The sequence below is a fragment of the Haliotis rubra genome, unplaced genomic scaffold, assembly GCF_003918875.1.
Source record: "Haliotis rubra isolate DU_JTF1 unplaced genomic scaffold, ASM391887v1 Scf201, whole genome shotgun sequence".
NCBI lineage: Eukaryota > Metazoa > Mollusca > Gastropoda > Lepetellida > Haliotidae > Haliotis > Haliotis rubra.
Window position 1 is genome coordinate 90148 of NW_025766015.1, and position 27637 is coordinate 117784.

The 27637-nt window shown below is 42.0% G+C and overlaps 1 protein-coding gene across 1 annotated transcript; it reads right to left on the reverse strand.

Moving 5' to 3' along the window:
- Positions 1-153: 153 nt before the first annotated feature.
- Positions 154-27387, reverse strand: LOC124275692 (nitric oxide synthase, brain-like). The gene is made up of 27 exons (XM_046711315.1): positions 27284-27387; positions 23649-23915; positions 22332-22474; positions 21706-21868; positions 20938-21029; positions 20502-20643; positions 19846-19985; positions 17374-17548; positions 15174-15275; positions 14163-14357; positions 13638-13711; positions 12375-12507; positions 11903-12007; positions 11564-11601; positions 11151-11213; positions 10757-10931; positions 9462-9600; positions 9285-9363; positions 8465-8658; positions 7999-8168; positions 7223-7433; positions 6489-6570; positions 6244-6377; positions 5353-5510; positions 4452-4643; positions 2249-2345; positions 154-1720 (listed from the first exon to the last, which is right to left on the reverse strand). The coding sequence occupies exons 2-26, from the start codon at positions 23883-23885 to the stop codon at positions 2259-2261; spliced, it is 3423 nt and encodes a 1140-aa protein (XP_046567271.1). The 5' UTR covers positions 23886-23915; positions 27284-27387; the 3' UTR covers positions 154-1720; positions 2249-2258.
- Between the last annotated feature and the right edge of the window lie 250 nt (positions 27388-27637).

The window sequence follows — 27637 nt, forward strand, 5'->3', positions numbered from 1 at the left end:
CATGCAGAAACGATATTTAAAAAAATTACACCTTACGCATGAAAATAAAAGATGAATTAATATAAAGACATTTAATACCCATCACAACTGTACGGGTGTCCGTAAAGAGGTGTGTTCTAAGCCAGTAGGAGTGATGGGTGAAGAGACTTTTGTCCTAAAATATAGTGCGCCATACATGATTGTCATACCGCGACAACGACAACAGATTGTGGTGGGTGGGCTGTGGTGTTAATTTCGATGGGCTAGGTATATTTATCTATACCTGTAAAACCAGATATTTGTTTTAAAACTAACTTTAATATTTTTGAACATATGTTGTGCATTAGACAATGTTTCTCTCTTATTTCAAGAACAAGGAGTAAACTTTCTGATATCATGTCACATAGTTATGGCAATACAGACACTTAATGAGTCGGAAAAGGAAATTATATGGTTTAAAACCATCTATAGGCTAACAAACAAAAATGAAAAATATATTTGTTCTCAAAACCCGAATGCGATTTTTATAAAACAAAAAACAAACACGGCTTCAGTCCAAAACTTAACTGATTAGACACTAATTCTAAGCATCTATAAAGCAAAATAGAAGCCCCAAACAGGAAACAAAGGTTCCTCGTCATAAAAAAATGTTGACAGTGCAGGTTTTATTCAAACGCGTAAGCTATGACGGAAAACATAATGTATACAACATTACCCATTGATGCGATCACGTGGACTACTGAGCGTGAAGAGTGAAAACCCACGTGGCTTTGTGCGTGACTTTGTGTGTAAAACACTGTAAGGGATTTGCTGAGGTAAGCACATTCTGAACCGATTGCGTAAACCTTTACCGGGTATGCTCGGAGTATAAAAGGAGTATATAATTGTACATGTAAATATCAACATACTTCGATCAAAAACGACACAAAAATTGCTCTCTAAGGCATATACAGATATACCACCGGTTGTAACAAATGTAAAATTGTTACACAAACTCCCTCTATAACTACGGTATTATAGAAGGTTCCATCAGTGTCTCTGGATCCAGTTTCACAAAGCTACCTTCAAATAAATATAATCATAACTACATAAGTATTATTTATTTATAACAGTTGAAACGCAAAGATTGCTTTGTGTAACCTTTCCCTTGTTTCTCTCAAAATTCAACGACTTGTTAAAATTTTAGCTATATTGGACAAAGTAGTTAGGGATATATGTAAATTTTGAAATTATGAATAATGATCTATTTATTCATTGACACACTGATAAAATATCAATCATAAAAATGACAATATCCCTAACTTATTTTGTCCAGTATATTATGGTATTGTAGTGACATTAAGGTATTTGGCTGGCAAACCAGATGACAGGTTATTATACAGTCATAATTATATATTGCCCCGAAATATGGTTGCATTGTTTCTTTGTTTAACAATAGTTAAGGCTATAACTTAGTTTAAGGCAACTGATTGCATCCGGACAGCTCAGCCGTCATGTAGTTTTTTCAATGGGCGTTTCTGTCGATTTCAAATATATTATCTTCATTAGAATATTTCGCCATTGACACTCACATGACCATCCTACAATTTATCGTCTTTTACAGATTTCAGATTTCACAGCATTATGATTTACTGTCAGTTGACATTAAAGCCCTTTTCTTGATGCTTGACAATCCCATGCTTGTGCACTTCGTAGCTGGACTGTTTAGTTGGCACCAGAGATGCTTTTAACGTCTTCCGGTCTGAATAAAAGAACAGAAGAACATGAGTATTCCTAATCATGAATGCGTAAAGAGGATATGATGACGGTATCAAAAAGACAAGAGTGTTGATTTTAACATTGTGTACAACCTGACCTTGTTTTTTTTAATCCGATAAGTTTACCACGACCTGGATGACACGTGTGCTGCCTTGATACTTAAAAAAACTAGGCACTGATCGCGGATGCTACTCTCAAGGCCCCTGTTCATTCTCCCCATATTGTTTTATTTACTTCGAAGCAAAATCATAACTCAAGGTATTTCAAAACTAAAACTTACTAAAAGATACAAAAAAAAACCTCGTGGATATCGAGAGAACAATATAGCTGGTTTGAGAAGCACAACGTTAAGAGAAACTATTTCCTTCAAGAACACGTCGAAAACTTTCAACGAGTGAAATAAGCTCCCAGCTAAGGGAGTGAAGTGGCATGTATATAATCATGTATACTATAATAAATAATCATGCAAATAATCCATGCAACAATATTGATGAGATCATCCAAGCCGTACCTTCTGGGCTTCAGTTTGTCTTTGCAGGTGACCTGTTGTCTGCTTTTGTTTTCTTCTGACCAACACCGAATATATCTTCGTGGTATCTCTTGTCACTCTGCAAGACAAAAAGTTATCAGTCCCTCAGATAATGTCTAGATCATGTGAATCCCAACTACAATCATCCCCTGCTTTTCGGTTTGAATTGACAAGAGATACTATAACCAAAACGAGGTATATTTTTTCACTCATTCATTGCTTTTAGGGGCAATACAATATATTCAGGTGACGGACATAGTCTCTGGCTCCTCCCAGTTTCCATACTTAAACTGGGTTGACGAACATAACATGTGGCTCATCCGAGTCTCATCACTTACTCATCTGGCAAAAACACACACGTCTCTGTACATACCTTTAGTTGACGAACAAAGGACTTGGCTCCTCTTACTCTATATACTTACCCTTAGTTGACAAACATAGGATGTGGCAGTTGCAAGTCTATACTTACCTTGGTTGAGGAACATAGCGTGTGGCTCCTCCTAGTCTTTATACTTAACCTCAGTTGACGAACAAAGGATGTGGCTCCTCCTAGTATTCATACGTACCCTCAGTTGATAAAAATATGATGTTCCTGCTGCCAGTCTTTATACTTACCCTCAGTTGACGAACAAAGGATGTGGCTCCTCTTAGTCTATATACGTACCCTCAGTTGACGAACAAAGGATGTGGCTCCTCTTAGTCTATATACGTACCCTCAGTTGACGAACAAAGGATGTGGCTCCTCTTAGTCTATATACGTACCTTCAGTTGACGAACAAAGGATGTGGCTCCTCTTAGTCTATATACGTACCCTCAGTTGACGAACAAGGATGTGGCTCCTCTTAGTCTATATACGTACCCTCAGTTGACGAACAAAGGATGTGGCTCCTCTTAGTCTATATACGTACCTTCAGTTGACGAACAAAGGATGTGGCTCCTCTTAGTCTTTATACGTACCTTCAGTTGACGAACAAAGGATGTGGCTCCTCTTAGTCTATATACGTACCCTCAGTTGACAAACATAGGATGTGGCAGTTGCAAGTCTATACTTACCTTGGTTGAAGGACATAGCGTGTGGCTCCTCCTAGTCTTTATACGAACAAAGTTGATGAACAAAGGATGTGGCTCCTCCTCTTCATACGTACCCCAGTCTTTATACGTACCCTCAGTTGACGAACAAAGGATGTGGCTCCTCTTAGTCTTTATACGTACCTTCAGTTGACGAACAAAGGATGTGGCTCCTCTTAGTCTATATACTTACCCTCAGTTGACGAACAAAGGATGTGGCTCCTCTTAGTCTATATACTTACTCTCAGTTGACGAACAAAGGATGTGGCTCCTCTTAGTCTATATACGTACCTTCAGTTGACGAACAAAGGATGTGGCTCCTCTTAGTCTTTATACGTACCCTCAGTTGACGAACAAAGGATGTGGCTCCTCTTAGTCTATATACGTACCCTCAGTTGACGAACAAAGGATGTGGCTCCTCTTAGTCTATATACGTACCTTCAGTTGACGAACAAAGGATGTGGCTCCTCTTAGTCTATATACGTACCCTCAGTTGACGAACAAAGGATGTGGCTCCTCTTAGTCTCTACACGTACCCTCAGTTGACGAACAAAGGATGTGGCTCCTCTTAGTCTATATACGTACCCTCAGTTGACGAACAAAGGATGTGGCTCCTCTTAGTCTATATACGTACCCTCAGTTGACGAACAAAGGATGTGGCTCCTCTTAGTCTATATACGTTGACCCTGTGGCTCCAGTTGACGAACAAAAATATGTGGCTCCTCTTAGTCTTTATACGTACCCTCAGTTGACGAACAAAGGATGTGGGTCCTCTTAGTCTATATACGTACCCTCAGTTGACGAACAAAGGATGTGGCTCCTCTTAGTCTATATACGTACCTTCAGTTGTCGAACAAAGGATATGGCTCCTCCTAGTATTTATACGTACCTTCAGTTGACGAACAAAGGATGTGGCTCCTCTTAGTCTATATTGACGAACAAGGATGTGGCTCCTCTTAGTACGTATACGTACCCTCAGTTGACGAACAAAGGATGTGGCAGTTGCAAGTCTATACTTACCTTGGTTGAGGAACATAGCGTGTGGCTCCTCCTAGTATTCATACGTAACCTCAGTTGATAAAAATATGATGTTGCTGCTACCAGTCTTTATACCTACCCTCAGTTGACGTATGTAGTCTCTGGCTGCTTCCGGGGTCAGCTTTCCGTGTTCAGCAAGAATTCGTTCCAATGTCTGCTTGACGTCTTCGGCCATTGTTATGTCGCCGCATATGTAGATGTGTCCCCCGGCGTTAACCATGGTGTTGTAGACGTCCTTGGCTTGCTGTTGCATCATGTTCTGGACGTACATCTGCGGATGAGACGAAACATTTCACTATCAAATCTGGAGGAGAAGGAACATCTTACTATCATGATGGAGGTGGTGGGACATTTCACTGTCATGATGCTGGTGATGGAGCACATTACTATCATGTGTGAAGGAGGTGGAACATTTCATTATCAAATGTGGAGAAGGAACATTTCACTATGAAGTCTTGAGGAGAAGGAACATTTCACTATCAAGTCTTGAGGACAAGGAACATTTCACTATCAAGTCTTGAGGACAAGGAACAATTCACTATCAATGCTTCTGGAGAAGGAATATTTGACGAAATGAAATGGTGGTGCATAAGAAGGAGCATGTCAACACTATCATCTGCAGTGTTGGCCAACAAATGCCTGTCGCTTTTGATATGACACACAATTTGGTATCTACTCCTCCTGCCTTTAACAAACCCACAGTACAGTTTACTGGAGTTTCTGGTCTTAGCGATGTTCTGTTTTTGGGTCAAAGATGATCCTGTCTTGCTTACCAATTATCAAATTGCATGTTCAGGACATGACATCTACTTCAACTTTGTTCTTGTCTTACTCAATAGTCTGAAAATGATGCTCAGGCCGACTAGTTTTACGATTGTTTGACAGAGGTTACAATTTTAATGGCAAAATATCAGAACAGAGACAACTTGTCAATGAATGATACAGATGCCATACTGACATTCAAACCAGGATGACATCACCTTGGGTTTGTCTGGTTCGCGGGACAAGGCCACGTAGTAGTCGGCCAGCACGTTCTGTGTCTTCATGGCCGCCAGCTCCGAGTCGTACACATGGTCCTGGCTGGACGATCGGCAGCCGAAATACAGCCTCATGTCACCCCAACCACGCCGATTTCCGTCTGAAGAAAAGAGCGGCAAGAATCCAGCAGCAGTCCCTACGGGCCTCAAAACTTGTGTCTATGTAGCATAACTTATTGAGTGAGTGAGAATAGTTTTAGGCCGCGCTCAGCAATATTCCAGCGATATGGCGGTGGTCTGTAAATAATTGAGTCTGGACCAGACAATCCAGTGTGATCAACAGCATGAGCTTCGATCTACGCAATTGGGAACCGATGCCATGTGTCAACTAAGTCAGCGAGCCTGACCACCCGGTCCCGTTAGTCGCCTCTGACGACAAGCATGGGCTACTGAAGATCAATTCTTCCCCGGATCAACGCGGGTCCCCTGTAACATAAGCCTCAGATGGTCTGCATGTGAAAGGTGCTATTATTTTTGCAGCGTATGCTAAAATTAAATTAAATCTAAACCAGCGTATGACTGTGTTTTCACCATCTATACGAGAAACTCTACAATAGAATATCTTATTCGTCCACTTGATATGAGAATTCAAGATCTGATATTTCTACTCCTAAATTCTTTTTGAAAATACAATCCCCGGTCAGTTTTTGTGAAGAATAGTATGTTTCACGTGCATAACCACAATGGCGACTGACGTCAAAGTCAAACATATACTGTCACATCCACAATTTGCAACACCCATAATTTCAATTGCCGGTAAAATTAATGGTGACATGTTGCGATGCCATCATCTCAGGAGGCTCTGGACGTTGTCTAGATGTATAACAGACTCACTGGTCGGAGCAGGTCCTTTGGCCATGTCCACCTCTCGCTGCTGCCAAAAGCTCCTGAAGGGGGCGACACCTGTCCCTGGTCCCACCATCATCACCGGCAACGTCTTGTCCTCTGGGAGGCGGAAGTTGGGGGCGCTGTCACCGACAGAAATGGATACAGATGTTAAAACTCAAATAAGATTCAACACTATTATAAGCATAACGATTTGCAGATTATGCAGTTTATGCAGTTTATTGATTACTTACGCTCTTATAGCGCACGGGATGACCTCTCCGACCTTTTGTCTGTTCAGCCAACCGGAACACACACCCTCACGTTCAACGCCAGCTGCAGGAACAAACACTTTTAATTTGGTGCCAAATTTTTAAATTGAACTTAAAATTGTTTTGTTTTAGCTTCTGATATAAGTAAGTGGGTATGCACTCTCTATCTTGCTCTATCAACCGTGTTTCTATCTGTTTTTAGATTCCGTTTGTTTTATTCTAAAACTGATTCATAGTTTCCAGTGTCATGGCTGTGATATTTTGGCGATGCGGCGTAAATGCATCATCTCACTCCCTCACTCGACCGAAGAGACATGCAGTGTCTTGGTTTGATCAGGTAATAAAATCAAACCGTACATAACCGGCGGCAGTGATATGAGCACAACTCTATATATAGAGTTATTTTTAAGGAACCAATCTTTGTCTGACAATGAAACAATACAGAAAGCAGAGTGAGTGAGTGGGTATGGTTTTACACCGCTTTTAGCAATATCTAAGCATTATCACGGAGAGGCTAAACGTTGCCGATCTAATTAAAGACCTCACTGATCTTCGTTTGCTCTTTTTGTTTACAGGCCATGGCTCGACTAGCGCGATTACGTCGTGTGTATGAATATGAGATATTAAATCGAACTATTATTTAGATACGTAAGTGTAAGTACAAATTTTAATATTATTCAAAGCAATCCTCGGTCGTATGACCAGGTATTAATGACCTTCAGTTGTGTACTTGAGTACGGCGACAGTTGCATGAACCTCTTTGGGGTTCGCGTCGTGAGAAGAGCTGATGCTGTAGTAACGCTGTTTCAAGAAGGGAAGCTGCGTGACCAGCAGGGAGGTGGGTACCCGGAGGGAGGGGAATTCCTCCAAAACCTCAAGGATAGTCGGGTTCTTCGTATCCCTCCATTCCTCGTAAGCGCTGGAATTCTGAAAAAAGGAACAGTTTTAAATGGATAATGTCCGTGTAGTATGGAATCCTAGGAGGGACATTGTCGCGTTGTCGCACTCTCAAAAAAAAGTAAAATGAGGCAAAATAAACCAAAACGCGACACGCGACATCCATCAAAATGTCGCGTTGCCGCATTGTCGCGTTTTAGTAAATTTTTAGGCTGTTTTTACACATCTTACATAAAGACAACATTTTGACCTTGAAATTGTCGCTTTGTCGCGTGTCGCCCTTTGGAGGGAATAGAAAAAATCAAAACGTGCGACATCGCACATACAAATGGCCGAATTGTCACTGTGACGTTTCGAAACGCGACAATGAATACCCAATATTACACTGTGACGTTTCGAAGTGAATACCAATATTACACCCAAATTGGGCATTATTTGTGATTTCAGTTCTGAGGAAAGAGAATTTATCATCTATAATTACGCTTTTAGGTTCTTTTCACTTACGTACAATTTGCAGGAAAATATGAAGTTCAATACAATTGTTTCATCAAATGATGCACTATTGGCGCCCATATGTGTCATATAGTCGACTCACAGTGGTCAACAGGTCCAGCCTGTCCTTGTCCTGGTTCCGGTCTGCCAAAGTGGACAGCGTCTTCAGGAAGTCCTGGGTAGGGGGCGTGGTCACATCCAGATAACGGGTGAAGGCGGTTCTTAGGGAACATGCCGGGAGCTTATCCCATGACACCCACTTCTTGGTGGAGTCTGGAACATTATAAATGCCCATACTCTAAAACATATAGTACAAAATCGGTGAATGACCCATCCCTGGACACCCACGGACAGTGGTATTGTGGTAACAAACCCAGAAACATGATCAGGTCGAACTACGATCTTAGGATACTGGTACGCTTATGGGAGGCAACTCTGTACAGCAAACTGGTGCCTTAGTTGACTGGGTCACCTGTGCTTTTCTATATATTAGGGTCAAGTGAGTGACGGATTAAGAATGAAATGTCTGTGGTTTAAAATGGTTTTCAATTTTAAGGTTTTTAGTTTACCTGGTGCGGTTGTCTCCTCCTGCATCATCTCTATCCGCATGATTTGTCCGTCAGGTGGCGCGTCGTGGAGACGAGACAAGATGGCGTTGACCATTTCCGGTGGATTTGAGGGAAATATGGCGACGTGGTCACCTGGGCAGTACTTCATGGCAGTGACCGCATTAGTACCGAGTCGGACCAGGATGGTTTGCCGCCTGGATGAATACAGTGAGATTCATATTAGTGTCAAAGACTTTAAGGCAGAGCCACCGTATGTATCTTTACCAACAGCTTACGAGAAATTAAGAAACAGATGAAGACCATGTAATGGGGGGACATTCAGTGGCGCAATTGTGTTTGTTTGTTGTTTAACGCCGCACTCATTAATATTCCAGCTATATGGCGACAGTCTGTAAATAACGGTCCAGAGATCAACATCATGAGCATCGGTCTGCGTAATTGGGATATGAGTCAACCAAGTCATTGATCCTGACCACCGATCCCGTTAGTCGCCTCTTACGACAAGCATGGGTTACTGAAGATCAATTTTAACCCGGATCTTCACGGGTCGAGGAGCATTTGTGAGTAAATAGGAAATGGTAGAATAGTACTTAAGGAATATTTATACCATAAGTCATATTTAATGGACATTTACAAATGTCAATAAATTGTACGTTTAGAGCTTGTACGATCAGAATATGCAGACAGTCATAATTTGTAATGGACTCAGCTTAGGATAAATGCTACCGAGTTGATTGTGATTCTCGGGCACTTCAGAGCGACCCAGTGCAAGTATAAAAATAATATACGGTACAAATGAAGTGACACTGGAAGTACATACGGAGACGTGGATGACTGGAGCTGTTTACTCTCAAGGACCTTGCAGGGCACGACAGTCTTGTTGCTGATCTTGCCTAGAGCTGGAAGAAGATACGACAGAGTGAGTGAATGAATGTTAGTTTATGCCGCATTACGTGTTTCCTGTATGTAAGGGAGATTTTACAAGGTTTAACTTTACCTGTGAACAAGTCACCCTCATTCTTGTCAGGATGTTTTGCTATACGGAATCTGTCGGCAGTCCACGTGTCGTCGTTGTTGGACAGGTCCCCGGCGAGGTTTGTCACGTCCAAGTCCACATCGAACGCCTTGAGGGAGGCCTGCAGTTGAGAGGGGGTGTTTAGAAGGAGACTTGTAGTGGCACCAATGTCATGAAGTCACAAATCAAGCGCACCCAGTCCCTGTCCCTTATCCCAGCATTTCACCCCCTTCACTACCTCGGAAGCGAATATCTAGAATCCAGGTGGCGGTACTTTGAAACCACGAAACACGGCTGAATAATCTTTCCAAATGGAAGTTTTCAAAAAGCGAAGGGCTTTGCAAATTGATAGAAAACGCAATTTCGCAGCAGACAGACGAAGAAAATGATGAATGTCTGACAGAATTCAAAATGCATTTACACAACGTTGGTGTATTAAAGGGCCGAGAAAATGAAGCCGCTTCGATGTGTTAGAATCTGCGAGATGTAGGTTTGAAAATTTTATTCGCCCTATATTCGTCTGCTAGCTACGGCATTACAAAAACACCATAAACTGGGTACTTGATGTTACTTTAACCTGAGACACCATCTTGAGGATGAAACAAGGACTTGGGTTGGTTATCCATGTCAAACTGGAACAGGGTATTTCAACTGGGCCCGTAAGTAGATGACGGCACTTCGCGAGACCTTAGTACTTTCGGTGACAAACAACGTATCATACCTTTTCGAATGGTCTCATGGTTATCGGTTGACAGTAAGGAGCCGATACTACTTGCAGGAATAAGAAATTCCGATCTAACCATCCCTAAATTAGCCAACTATTGCGACTGTCGACAGCTGTGACAGCCAAGCATGGTTGTACACTTGGTCCGGTCGAGTAAAGTCATATTTGGCGGTCGCGCAATTTGGAACCAGAACTGGTTTGTGAATATACGCTTTGCACCGGAAATCTTGTATGGGAAGTTAGCTGGGCCCCGTCTCGCATATCGCGAGTTGGCGCGCGCAAAGGGAACCGGGAACCAGCTTAGTACCGGAAGTAGCGCCCCGCGACACTTACAGACACTATTGTAAAAAGAGGACACCGGGTGTTGAGGCTGGTGGAATATTGCTCGTGGGGAGGTTGAGTGTTTGAAAGATAAAGTTACCCGTTCGCCTTTCAATAGTTACAACACCACCTTCTCTATTGTTCAAAGTTCAAACAGAACCCAGCTCACTAGTGTATCACTGTATCAATCACTGTATCAATATTGTACGTATGTTTCATCTGTGCACCTCACCTTAAAGGCGCGCTGAGCCCAGGTCTTAAACGATTGCTCCTGGCCACTCAATTCATCACCCTCTCCCGTCTCCAAGATCTTCTGACCTCCAAGGTCACCCAGCAGCGAGTCCAGGAAGTGACCGAAGGCGCAGAAATGGGGGTAGGCCCTCGATCCCAGTCCAAACACTCCGTATCTTTTAAATTAGAACAAGAACTGAAACCAACTTTATTTTAATTCCAAGCGTATTTTAACCGTTTTAGAGCAACAAATGTAATATTCTATTTCAAGGTAGACGATTGTTACGAAAGTGTTTTTACATACTACTATCGATTGAACATCACTGTACATTGACTATTCTCATTTGAAATATCGTCACTTAAAGGTGTTGCGATGTGAGTGGGTAAATACGTACCTGATGCTTTTTAGTGGTCTTCCATTATCCACGATATTGTCTCCCACTTCAGTCCCCTTGTTTCTGAATCACATGTCAACATGAGGGAGTGCATCACGGGGTGAGGTGAGGTGAGGTGAGGTGAGGTGAAGTGAAAAAAGGGGTTTAACGTCGCACTTAAGAATATTCGCTCATGTGACGACGTGCATGTATGTGTATGTGTGGCTGCTTGTACTAGCCCAGACTTAAGCTGGTTTTATAGTGCTAGCTCACTGAGATACCATGCCGCAGTTAAGCATGAATACCCACACCATTCAGACACATTATACTGACTCCGATACTAAAATACGGTATATATTCGTTTTAACAAAATGCGAGAATATTTATGCCTTCACATCTAATAACATTTGAGCGTTTGGGAAAGGAATACTTACTTCGACTGTTTGAGTTTCTCTAGACTCTTGGCGAAAGGCTGTAAGACACAAACCACACAATTAGTCACAATATTTACAATCTTATCAATAAATATGTTCCGTGTGTTCTGAAAATGCTCCCTGTCTATGTCATCTCCTAATCTCTCTCTTGTTACGGGTACATGTATATCATTCCTTTTGTTCTTCCTCTTTCTGTCTTGTCTTTCCCATCTGTTGTCCATTCCGTAGCTACATGTCCCTTTCACTTTATCTCTCCTTCTCTCTGTTTGCCTATCTCTCACTCGATTTCTCAACCCTTATCTTTTGCTATGATAAAGATTTCAAACAAGCAATGCCCACCTCGCCATTCTCCGGGCCGTCGCCGTTGCCGAATGTGCTGGTGACGACGAGGATGAGGTCTTGCTGCTTCAGCTCGTTGACGTCGGTGTCCTCCATACACACGACCTGTATAGGGACGACGGTTATTAGATTAGGACATTTGTCAATAACTGCCACGACTGTCATCAATCACACAGTCCGGTCACTTGATCGCTGTACCATGTGGGAACCTTCCAGACTGACCCACAATTACCTTTTTCTCGGGTTGGCAAGATGTTAGTTTTTCAGTCATGATCACTACTTCAAAATAATTGTCCGTGAATGTTCAAATTAAACAATATATCATTGTTTTTAGGAAACCGTATGCTGGACATGCTATATCACATAAAAAACATATGAGTTATAGAATATGAAATAATCAGTTTTTTTTAAATTTTTAGTCATGACTGAATGTCTAACACAACCGTGTGGCGTTATGACACTGGAAGCTCACCTCGGTAGTAAAAGCACGCTTGAATGTCTGACACAAACGTCTTGCAAAGCGCTCCGATCTGCCGGTCTCGGTGGCGTACAGGATGACACAGTTGACATGGCCGGCCACCGCACTGTCCTGGGATTTGGCCAGTCTGAGGACAGTGTGGACAGAGTCATCACCATTGATAACAGATACTGTTATAGAGCAAAAAAATAGAACGTTCATGGTGGTATTTTACGGGTGCTTCAAGTGATTGCAAACAATGCACCCGTGGACAAACAACTTTTGAATGTCTTTATGGTCACCTAAACTGTGGATGACCCAAACGTTAAAACTTAAAACTTGCGTGATAGTATTTTTGCTTCCATCGATTGCAAACGATGCGCCGAAAGTCAAAGTGCTTTAGAATAGCGTGACAGAAATAGAATGTGTCCAGGTACTAGCACAGGCCCTCGTGTCTCGGCGAAGATTAACGATTAAGTTTGTTTGTGATTGGTCAACGCTTGCAAATCTGCAGTTCTTTATAAATTTGCGGGATTTTTTTCTTTCATCGACTGTTTAATGTAAGAATATTTTTCGAGGAATGGCTTCTCAAAAAAAAGCATCAGTTGTAAATGTCTCCTAAACAAGGATCAACCAACCAGAGGGCTTGCTTTGACCACACCCCCGTTTTGTGCGGACACATCGTCATCCATTTGTGTCAAGATCGTTTAGTTGGGGGTCAAAATCGGGTTTCAATCGACTTGCAGAAATAACAATAAAGAATTGGTAGGTGTCATGAGTGGTGCTCGATAGGCCAATCATCCATGATTATGTTTACATTAAGTTTTAATCGATTACATGCGAGGGTAGCGTAGCGATCGGCAAAGCAAGCGGGTAGGGTATACTGAAGAGTCCGGCCTTGTCATAATGTATTGTACTGTGAAGCATTTCGAGTCGGGGGTCATCTCAAATGTTTTATGTTTTTTTAACATCTTTAATCCTCGCGAAGACACGAGGGCCTGTGGGTACTAGTGAGTGAGTGAGTATGGTTTTACGCCTCTTTTAGCAATATTCCAGCAATATCACAGCGGGGAACACCAGAAATGGGCTTCACACATTGTACCCATGTAGGGAATCGAACCCGGATCTTCGGCATGACGAGCGAACGCTTTAGCTACTAGGCTACCCCAACGCCCGAAATATAACAGAACTACCTTCATAGTTTTGTACAGATTGAGTTAGTGGAGAAGTGACACTGTGTCATGATTAACGTTGATCTTCAGTATATGGTTCACATACCGTTTCTGTTGCACCTTCAGATACTTTTGTTCCAAGGCCTTGTCCTTCCAGCTATGAGCCGCCCACGCATCCTCCTGGAATACAAACAGAACCTCTTACATTGGTCTAATGGCTTCTACAGAAAAATGAAGATCTGTATCATACACATAGAATGAACCCCCTTCTATACATATTTGGTCAGAGATATTAATTTTATCTGGATACTCATATTACTGATCCGTAGAATCCTTAATGCAGGGGGGATTTCCTGAAGGCTTATGTCCCCAACTTTTGTCCAAGCAATCAGAACCTTTGTAAAAAACAACGAGTTAACGGTTAAAACAACTAGCGAACTAACCAAATCTGTTAAATGCCTTCCAACATATTTAACCGTTACCTTTCTCATGCTACTATCCTGTTCTGATAAATTCCCAAAATACTAAATGTATTTCGCTGAGAAATTAAGGAAATACAACAGGAATTGGAACTTTGGGTGTTGACAGTACTTGAGGGAAAGACTTTCGTGTGGCTGGACACAGTCATTACCTGGTACTCATAGGAAGGCTTGAGTTTGTAGACCATCATCTCTTGGTGAAACACCTCGGTCTGGCTGCCGCTCATCGGGGGCACCACCCACACCCAGTCAGCGGGGCACCCTCCTCGCAGGCGCTGCTCGTTCTGGAGATGCTGCATGAAGGATTCGGACGCTGTGTGATGATCGAAAATGGTCACACCTGCCGCCTGTGGCAAAACGAGGACGACACCGTTAATGAAGACACAAGAAGATATTTCACATGACTGGCTGGAGATGCTGCATGAAGGATTCGGACGCTGTGTGATGATCGAAAATGGTCACACCTGCCGCCTGTGGCAAAACGAGGACGACACCGTTAATGAAGACACAAGAAGATATTTCACATGACTGGGTAATTGGATTCTTTTCGTTGGGTTTCCGTGAAAAACGTATTTATCAAAAGCAAATACTAAATATAATTACATCGGTTATACATACATGCATACATGCATACATCATATTTAATCTCAATTCCCTGTGGATCATACAATTCTTGCAGCCATTAGACGCACCAAGTTAATATGGCTTTCCCGTCCTTACGAGGTACCCATTCACAGCTGGGTGGACTGGAACACATGGTCACAGTTCTTTGTCCAAGTTTACTGCACGTTGCTGTACCCGCAACTAGGTGTTTGTGGCCACCATCTCGTCGTTTCTTGGGTTCTTTTAAGGGTGCAGGGTTGTGTACTATACACTAGGGGTTGTGACAACACTGAAAGAGTTGACTCCAAGGATTTTACACCCGGTCAAAGGCGGGCTCGATCCCGGCACCTGAAGCTCGCTGGATCACTAGCCTGGCGCCTAACATCACTCGCCCACCGCGCCCTCGCGTTGGTAGAAGGAAAGGCAATAAATACTTTTAAACAAAGACTATGGCGAGTTTATGACTCCGCTAATACCGACCCCTGCGTATAACAGGCCAATAACGTTATTGTCGGTTGTTGATGACATCAAGAGCTATAAGCTTACAAGATCAACCGTACCTGGAAACTATGCAGTACAGCAACGTTCACCTCCACTAGGGCTCGGTCACGCCACAGTGAGGAGACCGTCTTGGTGTTCAGGCCCAGTTTTGTCGCAACTTTCTGAAAATTGATAAAATTACCATGTCAGACGTTGTGTAGAAAATAATAACTGAGAGAGAGAGTGAGTTTGGTTTTACGCTGCTTCTAGCAATATTCCAGCAATATCACGACGGGAGACGCCAGAAATGGGCTTCACACGCCTTTAAGCATCAATTAAGTATCTGAGCCAAAGGTATAAATACCTTGACTTGCCATTACGCAGTTCCTTTGCTTCCTGACACTTAACATCGTGTGGTGTCACTCACACTTCATCTACAGGAGTCACGTTGTATCGTGAAAATATCACACTGTCACACAGCACGTGCCTGTGACTATCACCAGCGACGTACCTTCAGGCGTAACAGATGAACCCCTTGTGCCACATCACCTACCTGGGTGACGCTGTATCGAGCGGTGTCACAGACGTCCATGTGCCACATCACCTACCTGGGTGACGCTGTATCGTGTGGTGTCACAGGCGTCCATGTGTCACATCACCTACCTGGAGTGACTATGTATCGTGTGGTGTCACAGGCGTCCATGTGTCACATCACCTACCTGGTGACTATGTATCGTGTGGTGTCACAGACGTCCATGTGTCACATCACCTACCTGGGTGACTATGTATCGTGTGGTGTCACAGACGTCCATGTGACGTTGTATCCACATCACCTCACCCCTGAGTGACTATGTATCGTGCGGTGTCACAGGCGTCCATGTGTCACATCACCTACCTCACCGACGCTGTATCGTGTGCGTGTCACAGACGTCCATGTGTCACATCATCCCTGTCACGCACCACCTACCTGGTGTCACGTTGTAGTTTCAGGCGTTACAGATCGTGTGGTGTCAGACGTCCATGACATCACCTACCTTGGTGATGTAGTATCGTTCGGTGTCACAGACGTCCATGTGCCACATCACCTATCTGAGTGACGTTGTATCGTGTGGTGTTACAGACGTCCATGTCGTCATTATCACCGACCTGGAGTGACTTTGTATCGTGCGGTGTCACAGACGTCCTCGTCACACATCACCTACCTGAGTGACGTATCGTGTAATTGTCACAGACGTCCCCGCCACTATCATCATCACCTACCCGAGTGACTATGTATGTATCATGTGGTGTCACAGACGTCCATGTCACTATCACCTACATAAGTGACGTACCGTGTGGTGTCACAGACGTCCATGTCACTATCACCTACCTGAGTGAAGATGTACCGTTTGGTGTCACAGACGTCCCCGTCACTATCACCTACCTGAGTGACGATGTATCGTGCGGTGTCACAGACGTCCATGTCACATCACCACCTACCTTAGTGACGTTGTATCATGTAATTTCACAGACGTCCCCGTCACTATCACCCTATCCGGGTGACGTTGTATCGTGTGGTGTCACAGACGTCCATGTGCCATATCACCTACCTGAGTGACGTTGCATCATATGGTGTCACAGACGTCCCCGTCACATACCACCTACCTGAATGCCGTTGTATCGTGTGGTGTCACATACGTTCTCGTCACTATCACCTACCTGGAGTGACTATGTATCGTGCGGTGTCACAGACGTCCCCGTCACACATCACCTACCTGGAGTGACGATGTATCGTGTGGTGTCACAGACGTCCCCGTCACTATCACCTGCCTGAGTGACGTTGTATCGTGTGGTGTCACAGACGTCCCCGTCACTATCACCTACCTAAGTGACGTTGTATCGTGTGGTGTCACAGACGTCCCCGTCACTATCACCTACCTGAGTGACGATGTATCGTGTGGTGTCACAGACGTCCCCGTCACTATCACCTACCTGAGTGACGATGTATCGTGCGGTGTCACAGACGTCCCCGTCAACCTGAGTGACGTTGTAGTTTCAGGCTTTACAGATGTACCCGTCAGACATGACCTACCTGGGTGATTTAGTACCGTGTGGTGTCACAGACGTCCATGTGCCACATCACCAACCTAAGTGACGTATCGTGCGGTGGCACAGACGTCCCTTCGAACGTAGCCTACGTAGGTGACTTTCTATGTAACGACGTTACAGACGTCCACATAGCAAATCGCCTACTGTAATGACGTTTTAATCCGCATCATGCGAACTTGGGACACCACTTACTTCAGTCATATTGTATCTTGCTGCGTCACACAAATTCCTGGCCCCGACCTCTGTCCCCATGTACCAGCCGTTGAAAGGGATTGCGGGAAACTCAATGCCGCCACAATCAAGTAGCATCTTCGACACGCCGGGAAACGCGAACCACTTCAAGCCCAACTCCTCAAACCACGGGTAACTACAGAACGTGAATCGCACGTGTGATACATGATATCTGTACATAGATGTGGGCATTATTGTGGTAACAGAACCATTAATTTAAAGAATGCATTCAATGTTTATTTGGCTTCAAATCCATTTTCAGGATATACGTAACATATAAATTTTTCTTGAAATTGAAAAAAAATAATTAATTCCTAAATGCTTGTGCCATGATGAAATCTGAACCGAACTGTACTTTTGCGTATCCTACCAGGATGTAAGCTGTCTGAACCGATAAGGTTTTCGAAAGATAATCATGGAGCGTTTTTCCATTTCCAGTGCGCCCTGGTTATAATGGCACGGGTTTCCTGCCCTTATAATACCCAGGGCCCCGTTCCACAAAGCGATCGTAGCGCTAAGATGACGTAACTCCCATACTTTAACATAGACTTACGACAGTCGTAGCGCTAAGGTGATCGTAACTCCCATACTTTAACATAGACTTACGACTGTCGTAGCGCTTAAGGTCGTAACTCCCATACTTTAACATAGACTTACGACTGTCGTAGCGCTAAGATGATCGTAACTCCCATACTTTAACATAGACTTACGACTGTCGTAGAGCTAAGATGATCGTAACTCCCATACTTTAACATAGACTTACGACTGTCGTAGCGCTAAGATGATCGTAACTCCCATACTTTAACATAGACTTACGACTGTCGTAGCGCTAAGATGATCGTAACTCCCATACTTTAACATAGACTTACGACTGTCGTAGCGCTAAGATGATCCTAACTCCCATACTTTAACATAGACTTACGACTGTCGTAGCGCTAAGGTGATCGTAACTCCCATACTTTAACATAGACTTACGACAGTCGTAGCGCTACGATCGCTTTGAGGAACGGGGCCCAGGGTGCCTATTCTCGAAAGTGTCCCATCTAAGACAGATCCTAACTAGTTAGGACAGGAGTTAGGACATCCTACCGTTAGGATAAGACCCATTCTCCTATCTCTGTCCTAACTTGAGCTACCGATCCTAGCTAGGATAGCGAGCTCTTCAGTAGGTGAGATAGAAAAACATTCATTAAGTTGGGGATTCCCCTAAATATTACCCATGATTCATTCCATAAAAAACACAGTCTCGTTGACAAGATAAATGGTAAGACTAGAAATCGAAGTAAAAAGCTTGAAAGCGGTGAAATTCAGCTTTTGCTGCAGTTAGTAGATCTAGAAGAAATAATAATTGATTATAGTTATAATTAAAATACTCATTTTGTATCCAGTGAATTATTACTTGAATAGATTTAAAATATTTAATGAGATTTTTTAATATCTATTTGTTCGAATTACCATGTTTCCAGAAAAAGTATTGTTATACACTCAAGGCCAAAGAAAGTGGCCCGTGATAAAAAAATCTGAATAAAAATCAACACAGACAAAAAATTGATTTCATATCTGTTTATGTTAATATATTCGATATTTTCATCACACTATATAGTAGTTTTGAAGTTTTGAAAATTCTTTATTTGACAAGGAGACAACATTTTTACTTCAGAGTTTGAAATTTTGCCAAAAAAGCAATAAGATAAGTGTAAAAAAAAAATTCATTTTATTTGTTTTTTTATGAAAACCATGACTTGAACTCTCATTATGTGTCATCTCACAAACTGAAAATTCACCTAGGAAATAAACAGGAGCTACTTCCCCTATCAAGTTGGCCTTGACATTGACATTTCACGGCAATGTGACAGTAAAGAGCAATGTTGTGATTAAAAAGGCCGAGAATAGGTAAGAATTGAACAAATCTCTTTTGTAGATCTAAAGAATATGTGCATTGCAACAAGTGTGTATATTCATTACCGATACAATGATAATATATACACAAAAAACTCTTCTTAACTCATCAAAACTGTGTGCTGTTGTAAATTCAAATGTAATTTAGGCGAGTTATTTTGTTTGACAACGTCAAAATTGGTGAACAAACAAGAACCACACCATGTTGACTTCCACTAAGATAGACTTAGGACAAATCAGAACCTATCCTAGTATTTGTCCTAAGTTAGGATATCCTAGGGCTAGGATCCTTTCGAGAATAGGGGCCCTGGTTATTATGCCAAACTGGATATAATGCCATTTGCCAATGGTTTTTGTATAATGATTATTTAAGTAAAATGTCGACTCAACACTATGAGGAATATCCACAATTTGCCCTAATGCTGGTATATGGCAGCATGAGGTGTAAGGCCACTCACTCATCTACATCTAATATATTACTGAGGGCGTCTACATTTTACCAAACAGTTTCAACAAAAACAACGATGTACAAACTTTGGGTGTTTGAGTTTCACTTCAAACACTATCTTCTCGGGGATGTCAAACACCTCTGGGTCGTTGCCGGCGGCAGACAGGACAAGTGGTAAAACATCAAACTTCCCGCCCTTTCCATGCCATCCTAGCGTCTCACATATCTAGTGAAGGGTAACACATAGTGAGTGAGTTTAGTTTTACGCCGCTTTTACAACGCAAAATAATACATAGTTTAGTCGGGGTCATACCTATGAAAATGCGAATATGAAAGGGGAGGATAGTTAAACTTTCAGTTTTGAAAACAAACATGGCGTCGCCCATTTTAATCAGCGATCGAGTCAAAAAGATCCATCGTGCAACTAGAGGACCTAACGGGATGCTATCATTATGAGTAAGTGAGTGAGTGAGTGAATATGGTTGTACGCTGCCTTTAGCAATATTCCTGCAATATCACGGCGGGGGACACCAGAAATAGGCTCCACAAATTGTACCCATGTGGGGAATCGAACCCGGATCTACGGCTTGACACGCTAACGCTTTAAACCACAGGGCCACGCCACCTCCCGGGGAAGACAGAGGGGACGTTGTAAGGGGTTGGCCATGCGGGGCCTTGGATTTGTTTTAAAATACTCGAGAATAAAATATATACATATTGTGCAGCTTGAATGTAAACCAACCTCTGTGAACTCGACGTTGGCGGGGTCGCCGATGACGCTACCGTCTGGTTGACGGTAGCCGGCGTATAAGATCAGCTGATTGTTCCATACCCGGAAGTCCTCTCTTCTGGCTCTGCGCTGTGGAAACACAGTGATCGTAGACCTGTAACAAGTTTGAGTAGATTTAGTAGTTGTTGTAGTGGACCTGTGATCCGTTGTCCAGAGCTATCTTAGAACTCAGGTGACCGTAAGTCCCATACTTTAACGTAGACGTACGACAGTCTTAGCGCTAAGTGGTACAGAAGACGGGAATATATGGTGCTACAAGTAAAAACAGGTTATTGGATCGGTTATCACTATTGTCACTGAAGGATACGTCCTTCACATGTCTGCCACAAAAGATTCACTGAGGTCTTGAATTTTCATTATCAGAATATCATACTGGGAATAGCTTTACCTTATGTTACCATTGTTGGTGCCATATTCAAGATGGGCGCAAATCGCTTCAAACATCCCTCGAGGCGTTGACACGTGGCGAGCATCCATCACCTACAAGCAATGACGTGCACATCTACTGATGTAAACCTTGATAGAAACTATATTGCAGTGATGCCAATTAATATTTACTATTCCACTCAGTTAAAAATTATCATGTAAAAAGTATGAGATTAGAGTGACCCAAACCCTTCGAAAACTGTCGACTGAAAGGAAAAATCCAGCAATATTTGTATTTCCATTTGTTTCAACACAGACACATCCTTGCAATGGAGTCAACTGCCTCCACTCTAAATACCTGCTGTTGGGAGTCTCTGTCCTGATGTCCATACCCTTTTGGTACACCTAAGGGGCGGTTGGGTAGCCTAGTGGTTAAGGCGTTCGCTCGTCACGCCGAAGACCCGGGTTCGATTCCCCACAAGGGTGTAATGTGTGAAGGCACCTTTTATGGTGCCCCCCGCCATGATATAGCTGGAATATTGCTAAAGGTGGCGTAAAACCATACTCACTCACTCACTCACTAGTATTTGGACACATTCTAGTCTTGTCACTTCTTTGGCTTTCAAATCCTTTTGCAGACATGCACACTTTATATCACGGTGGCAGTACATGGTATTGCAAAAATGACAGACACACATTCTAGTTTTGTCAGTTATTTTGCTTCCAAATCCTCCTACAGACATGCACGATTGTTCTGCAACATTATGTCTGCTTCGGGCAGCTATCTTACCTTGAGTTTTGACCACTGGATTCTTCCAATACACCGAGGCGCGTTCCTCCACGCTGTCTTCACGCCGAAGGTCAGCTCTTCCAAGGCTAGGTCATAGGTCCCGGTTTTCGTAATGTCTTCTTTAACTTCTGCCCATCTCTTCTTATGGCGCTCAGAGTTTAAGCTGGTAAAAGGGAAAGCAGAAATTAAATGTTGCTCGTGTTGAAATCGATGGTTCCGATCAACAGTTTTGGGGGCTTGCGATTGATATTGGTGGAAGGTTTTGATGTTGTTTTCTTTGAGACAGGATACGTTTTTGGTCATGTTCTGAAGACGCATGTTATCAGTCTTTGAAAGGAAGACTATTTGTTTCAGAACCTCCAACATTTCTTTCATACAATTCTGTTTCAATAGGATCTGAGGCAAACGCTTTCTCTGGGACAAGTGATCATGATTCAATTTGGAAATGTTTCTTAAGATGACGATCATATTGATAATATTGTTTTAAAGAAACAGATAGTTTGATCTTTCGTAATGGCTGAAAGACGGACATTTTTTTATACAATTATTCCATGATTCACGAAAGAGATGTTTTGTGTTAATGGATGTTATCACTACGTCTGCTATAGAAATATCTACTACAATACCTTTTTAATGAAGCATAGTACTGGTCAAAGAAGTCTTTGGCACCTGCCAGTACATCTCCCTTGGGCCTGTGCGCCTGAGGGTGTTTCATAGCGTCGTTCAGCATGGTGGAACCCATGCACACGTTGTTTGTACAGATCCCGGACTGAGGGTAAAACGAAATAAATAAGTAAATTTACTGTGACTTTGAAATAAGAACGCGATTTTTTTACGTTAGACCCATCATGACGTCATGACACTAGTGTCCATTGCAGGAAGAGAATTCCATGACAACGTACTTTCTTTCGATCTGTGGACATTTAACGTGTCATTGAAACAGTTTGGTTTTGACATTTACCAGTTTGTCGAAACCAACGAGCTTGTTTCAGATGCTTTAAATACCCATGCATTTATGTGTGCCAAATTTTACAATTCCTGAAACTTCAAGAGTAATAATAATTGTAAACCGAAAGTCACTGTGTTCTTTAATCTGATTGGTTGAAAAACGTGATCAAATGGTATTTGATTCCCGGAAATTCTCTGCGTATTTATACATACAAACATTGCTCACACCATTGTATTGTTACGTCGTCAGCTGTGATGACGTCATTAAAATCATATTGTGACGTAAAGTCTGAATGACGTCACAAATGAGTAGTTCCAGATGCTACCATGGGAGACAGCCGAAACGTCCGGCTGATGACATTTCACTGCTGTACCCGTACTCGATGTCAATGAGTGCAGACACAAAAACGTGTGTGGACCTTTTGGTTTACTTTTGTGTTTACAATGTCGATAAACATCATGTATTGGCGAATTTCCGGGTGTTATTGAGTATTTGAAGCACGGGAATATTTCATTTGAAACCTCCGGCTGACGCCGTCGGTTCCAAATGAATTCCCGTGCTTCAAAAACTCAATAACACCCGGAAATTCGCCAACACATGATGTTTATCTCCTAATTGAATGTTTCAGCCTCGCCAGTCGTGAAACACCAACCCTGATGTGTTATGTTAATATGAGGAAGCAAGGCGGGGTCATCACTTATTACTCATAAGGAAATCATAATACCTACATATGATTCTATGGGAGCCAATCAGTTGTACGATAATGACAGGAGTGCAACTAGTTGTGAAAACAACTTTAGCAGAAGTTAGAATTATACACTTATAGTCCGTTTGCTGCAAAATCGAACCGATGAAATGGCATATAAATATAATATGAAAGTTATCATTCGTCCATACCAAATCGTCACAATAATTTCAGACGCTGGCATGAAGAAGGGAAAAGTTGTTTAAGAAACGATCATGATTTTGCAGCAAACGGACAATAGTATCACACCTGACGCTGTTTCTGATGCAGCGTGTCTATGGCAACTGTTCCTCCCAGGTGGTTCTTCAAGGAGCTAACTTTTGACCCGCTCACTGGGCACTTTTTGGACGCTGCATTGAGTGGCGCCACACGGTTTCGGGAGATAACCACATGCTCTGTTCCTGGCGAGAGGCTTCGTGGCTTCCTCTTCAAGCAGCAAAACACAGAGGAGGAGGGGCCATCGCCCCCATAGTCCGTGCCAGACATAACGTGGAGAGTTTGTCTCGACTGGTAACCCTGAAGGATTGACGATGATGATGATGATGATGATGATGATGATGATGACATTTCGGTAAATCCATATATTGTCTTTATATATTTAACTAGTTATTGGAAATTGATCTGTATCATAAGTTGTAACTATGTAATGTGAATGACGGATTGCTTGTTTTTGAATTTAGTGCTGTGACATATTCTGTAAATGATATATGAATATATATTTTTAAGAAACTCATTTGGACTTTGTACTTAAAATGTGTATAAATGCAGACATGGTCTCGACACTGTATGGCTGGAATAATGTCCGATGTGACGTAAAACTCAACTCAACTCATTTCAAATATTGATGAATGCTTTAGTACAGATGTTGTTTTTAATGATATAACAAGAACAGAGTAGCCATGGTGACCATGAATATCTGTTCTAAATATGTGCCCCAGTTGTAGTCATCAAGTTTATAATGAATCCATCAGTGGAGTTTCAAATGAAGATAGGCATTGATGGTGAAGAAAGTTTCGTTCCTTAGAGAAATGGTTCTTTGAAAAACAATGCTTACTGGTTCGAATTGCTCTTAGGACTGTCGGCATGATTACGAGTGAGTGAGTGAGTGAGTTTGGTTTTACGCCGCTTTTAGCAATATTCCAGCAATATCACGGCGGGGGACACCAGAAATGAGCTTCACATTTTGTACCCATGTGGGGAATCGAACCCGGGTCTTCGGCGTGACGAGCGAACGCTTTAACCATCAGGCTACCCCACCGCCCCCATGATTACGAGTGATCGGGGGTGTAACAAAGTGGTAAATACCTAAGTCTGGATTGCTTCGGGCTGCTCTTCCATATTTCGTTGTACAAGACAATGTTTCACTTATTTTCGAGTCATAGCCTGGGTTGGTTGGTTGTTGTTTAACGCCGCGCTCAGCAATATTCCAGCTATATGGCGGTGGTCTGTAAATAATCGAGTCCAGACCAGACATTCCAGTGATCAACAGCATTAGCATTGATCTAAGTAATTTGGATACGATGACATGTGTCAACCAAGTCAGCGAGCCTGACCACCCGATCCCGTTAGTCGCCTCTTACGACAAACATGGGTTACTGAAGACCAATTCTAACCCGGATCTTCGCGGGTGCCTGAGTTGGAGGGGTTGGTTGGGTATACGCAAGTCTTGTGGTTGACACGACTATCAATATGATTCCGGTTAAGGTTACACCTTCTGAAGCCATTATCTCTGATATCGCTGAAATATTGGCGCAAAAACATGGCGTTAAAGAATAGAATAATACTCGAGAGGTACACGAGAGAAGGACTAAGTTTAATCTCTATTGTGACTCTCTTTCTAATCTAACTGGATCGAGTGGTCGATAAAATCAGAAAGGAAATAAGTAAAATTTACAATATCGAGAGAACAACTGCCACCTCTTCTTGTAATTTTACCAATTTTTTTGGATTCTGGTCTGATTGCCATCACTTGTTTGATTGATATTAACGTACAACCGACCCTTTTTCCTACAATGTCATTTGCTATGCTTGTCATTGTGACATACCGCCAATGTTTGTATACAAACGCATGGTTTATATTTGGTTGTGATTTGATGTCATGATTTTGTACCTAACAAAGATGAATAATAATAAAAAGAGTGGTCAATCTCACTGACATAGTTGACTCATGTCATTGTATCCCGATAGTATAGATCAATGCTCATGCTGTTGATCACTGGAATGTCTGGTCCATGTGGCTAGCTATAACAATAGAATCTTATCTGAATATTGCTAGTGTGGCGTTAAACAACAAGCAGGGGGGCACTCCAATAGTACCTTCCTGTTGTTCACAAAAGATGACGGTCACCATATACAGAAAAAGATAGACCCGTCCGCAAGATACAGCACGTACCACACACTGTCATTAGCTAGACGAATTGATACGGTATGAGGACAAACACTGAAATTTCGAGATACCGCACAGTTGATACTAACATTAAATGACGTAAACTGACGTAAAAAGCGACGTAAATGTTTTGAAAAGAGTTTTTACAGTGATATATAAGTCACAGACTTTCCTAATATGTTGCCAAACCACCACAAATTTTTCAAATATCCCCAAACACTAGGTGTGTACTTTGTTTTGTACGTCAGTTTATATCCGTGGAAATATTTTGAAGGTACATATTATGCAAATTTTTCACGTAAGTTACATTTTGAGTTGGTTTTTACACCGTTTCCACTGTCTTATCTTAGCTTGGTTAGCGCGAATCCAAAACTTGGTAGACATATTACACCGATACATCTTTAGTATACAAATAGGATTTGGATAGCATATCTAAAGAGCAGGGTCTTAATGCATGTACCGCTGAAAATCGTTGATAATACATTTCCATGGGTCTGTTGCGTATAGCCGAAAATATGTGTAATTCGCGATAATGCCATATATAGAAGTAGACTGTGACCATTTGCTATAGAAGTAGACTTTGATCATCAGATCTAGAAGCTGATTGACCATTAGATATAAAAGTACACACTTACCATCTCATATTTAAAGGTCTTACAATCCCGTTTAGAACTAGACTGTCGCCATCATACTGGCATATGTATATTCCCTATAGTCCCCTTTGTTATACGTACTGTGCTTTTGGCTGTTTGAAAGTATTATGTTTGCATCATTTTCTCTCTTTTCTACGTATTCGGCCTCATCAGGATAATGTGTCGCAAGATATGAACTCCCTAATAATGAGAGCTGACGTCCTGTGCAGTAATACTTCTTATCAAAGTTGTCAATGTTGTCAATGCCAACATTACAACAGGAACTAATTAATGTTTCGGCTATGATCATATGGCTGTGTGATATTATTACTATCCTTTTGCTTCTAAACTGTGTATGTTCACATAGTCGTAACAGCTGATGAATTCGAAAAGAGTCTTGGACAGTTAGCATATTAAGTTATGATATGCTTTGTGTGAAGATGACTAAAATAAGATAATCGAGCCAAATATGGATAGATTATTTAATACATAGATTATTCTTAAGTCGCATGTATCATATACGGTTCCAAAAGGAATCACTGAATTTTTAAATGGCACATTAAATAACATGAGTGTTGATTTATGGTTTCTACAACTAATGATTTTATGCGTAATAGATGGAATAAACGAGTTCAGTATTTCAATCTGGTTTTGAATCTTTTGAACGTCCTTTATCGAAAGTGATAGGAAAATAATAGTGTTATGAAATTTATTAAAGTCAAAATCACGAAAGCGCATCCAGCTTTGCCATAATATACCAGTGATAAATCATGTGACAACAAAATTCCTTGACATATACATTTAACAATTATCATATATTTACTCAAAGTTAATCAGAATAACAACAAAGGAAAATATTCACATACCCGTGCTGATAAAGAACAAAAAGCAGCCTGTGGTGATTCAATTCGATCAAGGCTGGCCCAATGAATTTCAGCTGGGGGAGCGATAGTGCAGGTATTACAACGCTTACCATTTATACGAACTCGGTTAAGATAAAATGCGATTTGTTGTCACATGTTGCAGCAATGAGGAACACTTACGTTCAACTCCGATTGGACAGATAACGTTTCTACAGTCCAATCCCACTGGGTGTTTCTCATAACGGATCACTCGTGCGATCAGTTAAAGATATACATGTATATACAAAGATACACAAAGCATACCAACCAAAGCAATTAGTTGTATGACATTATTTGAGTGTGAGTCAGCAAATAACG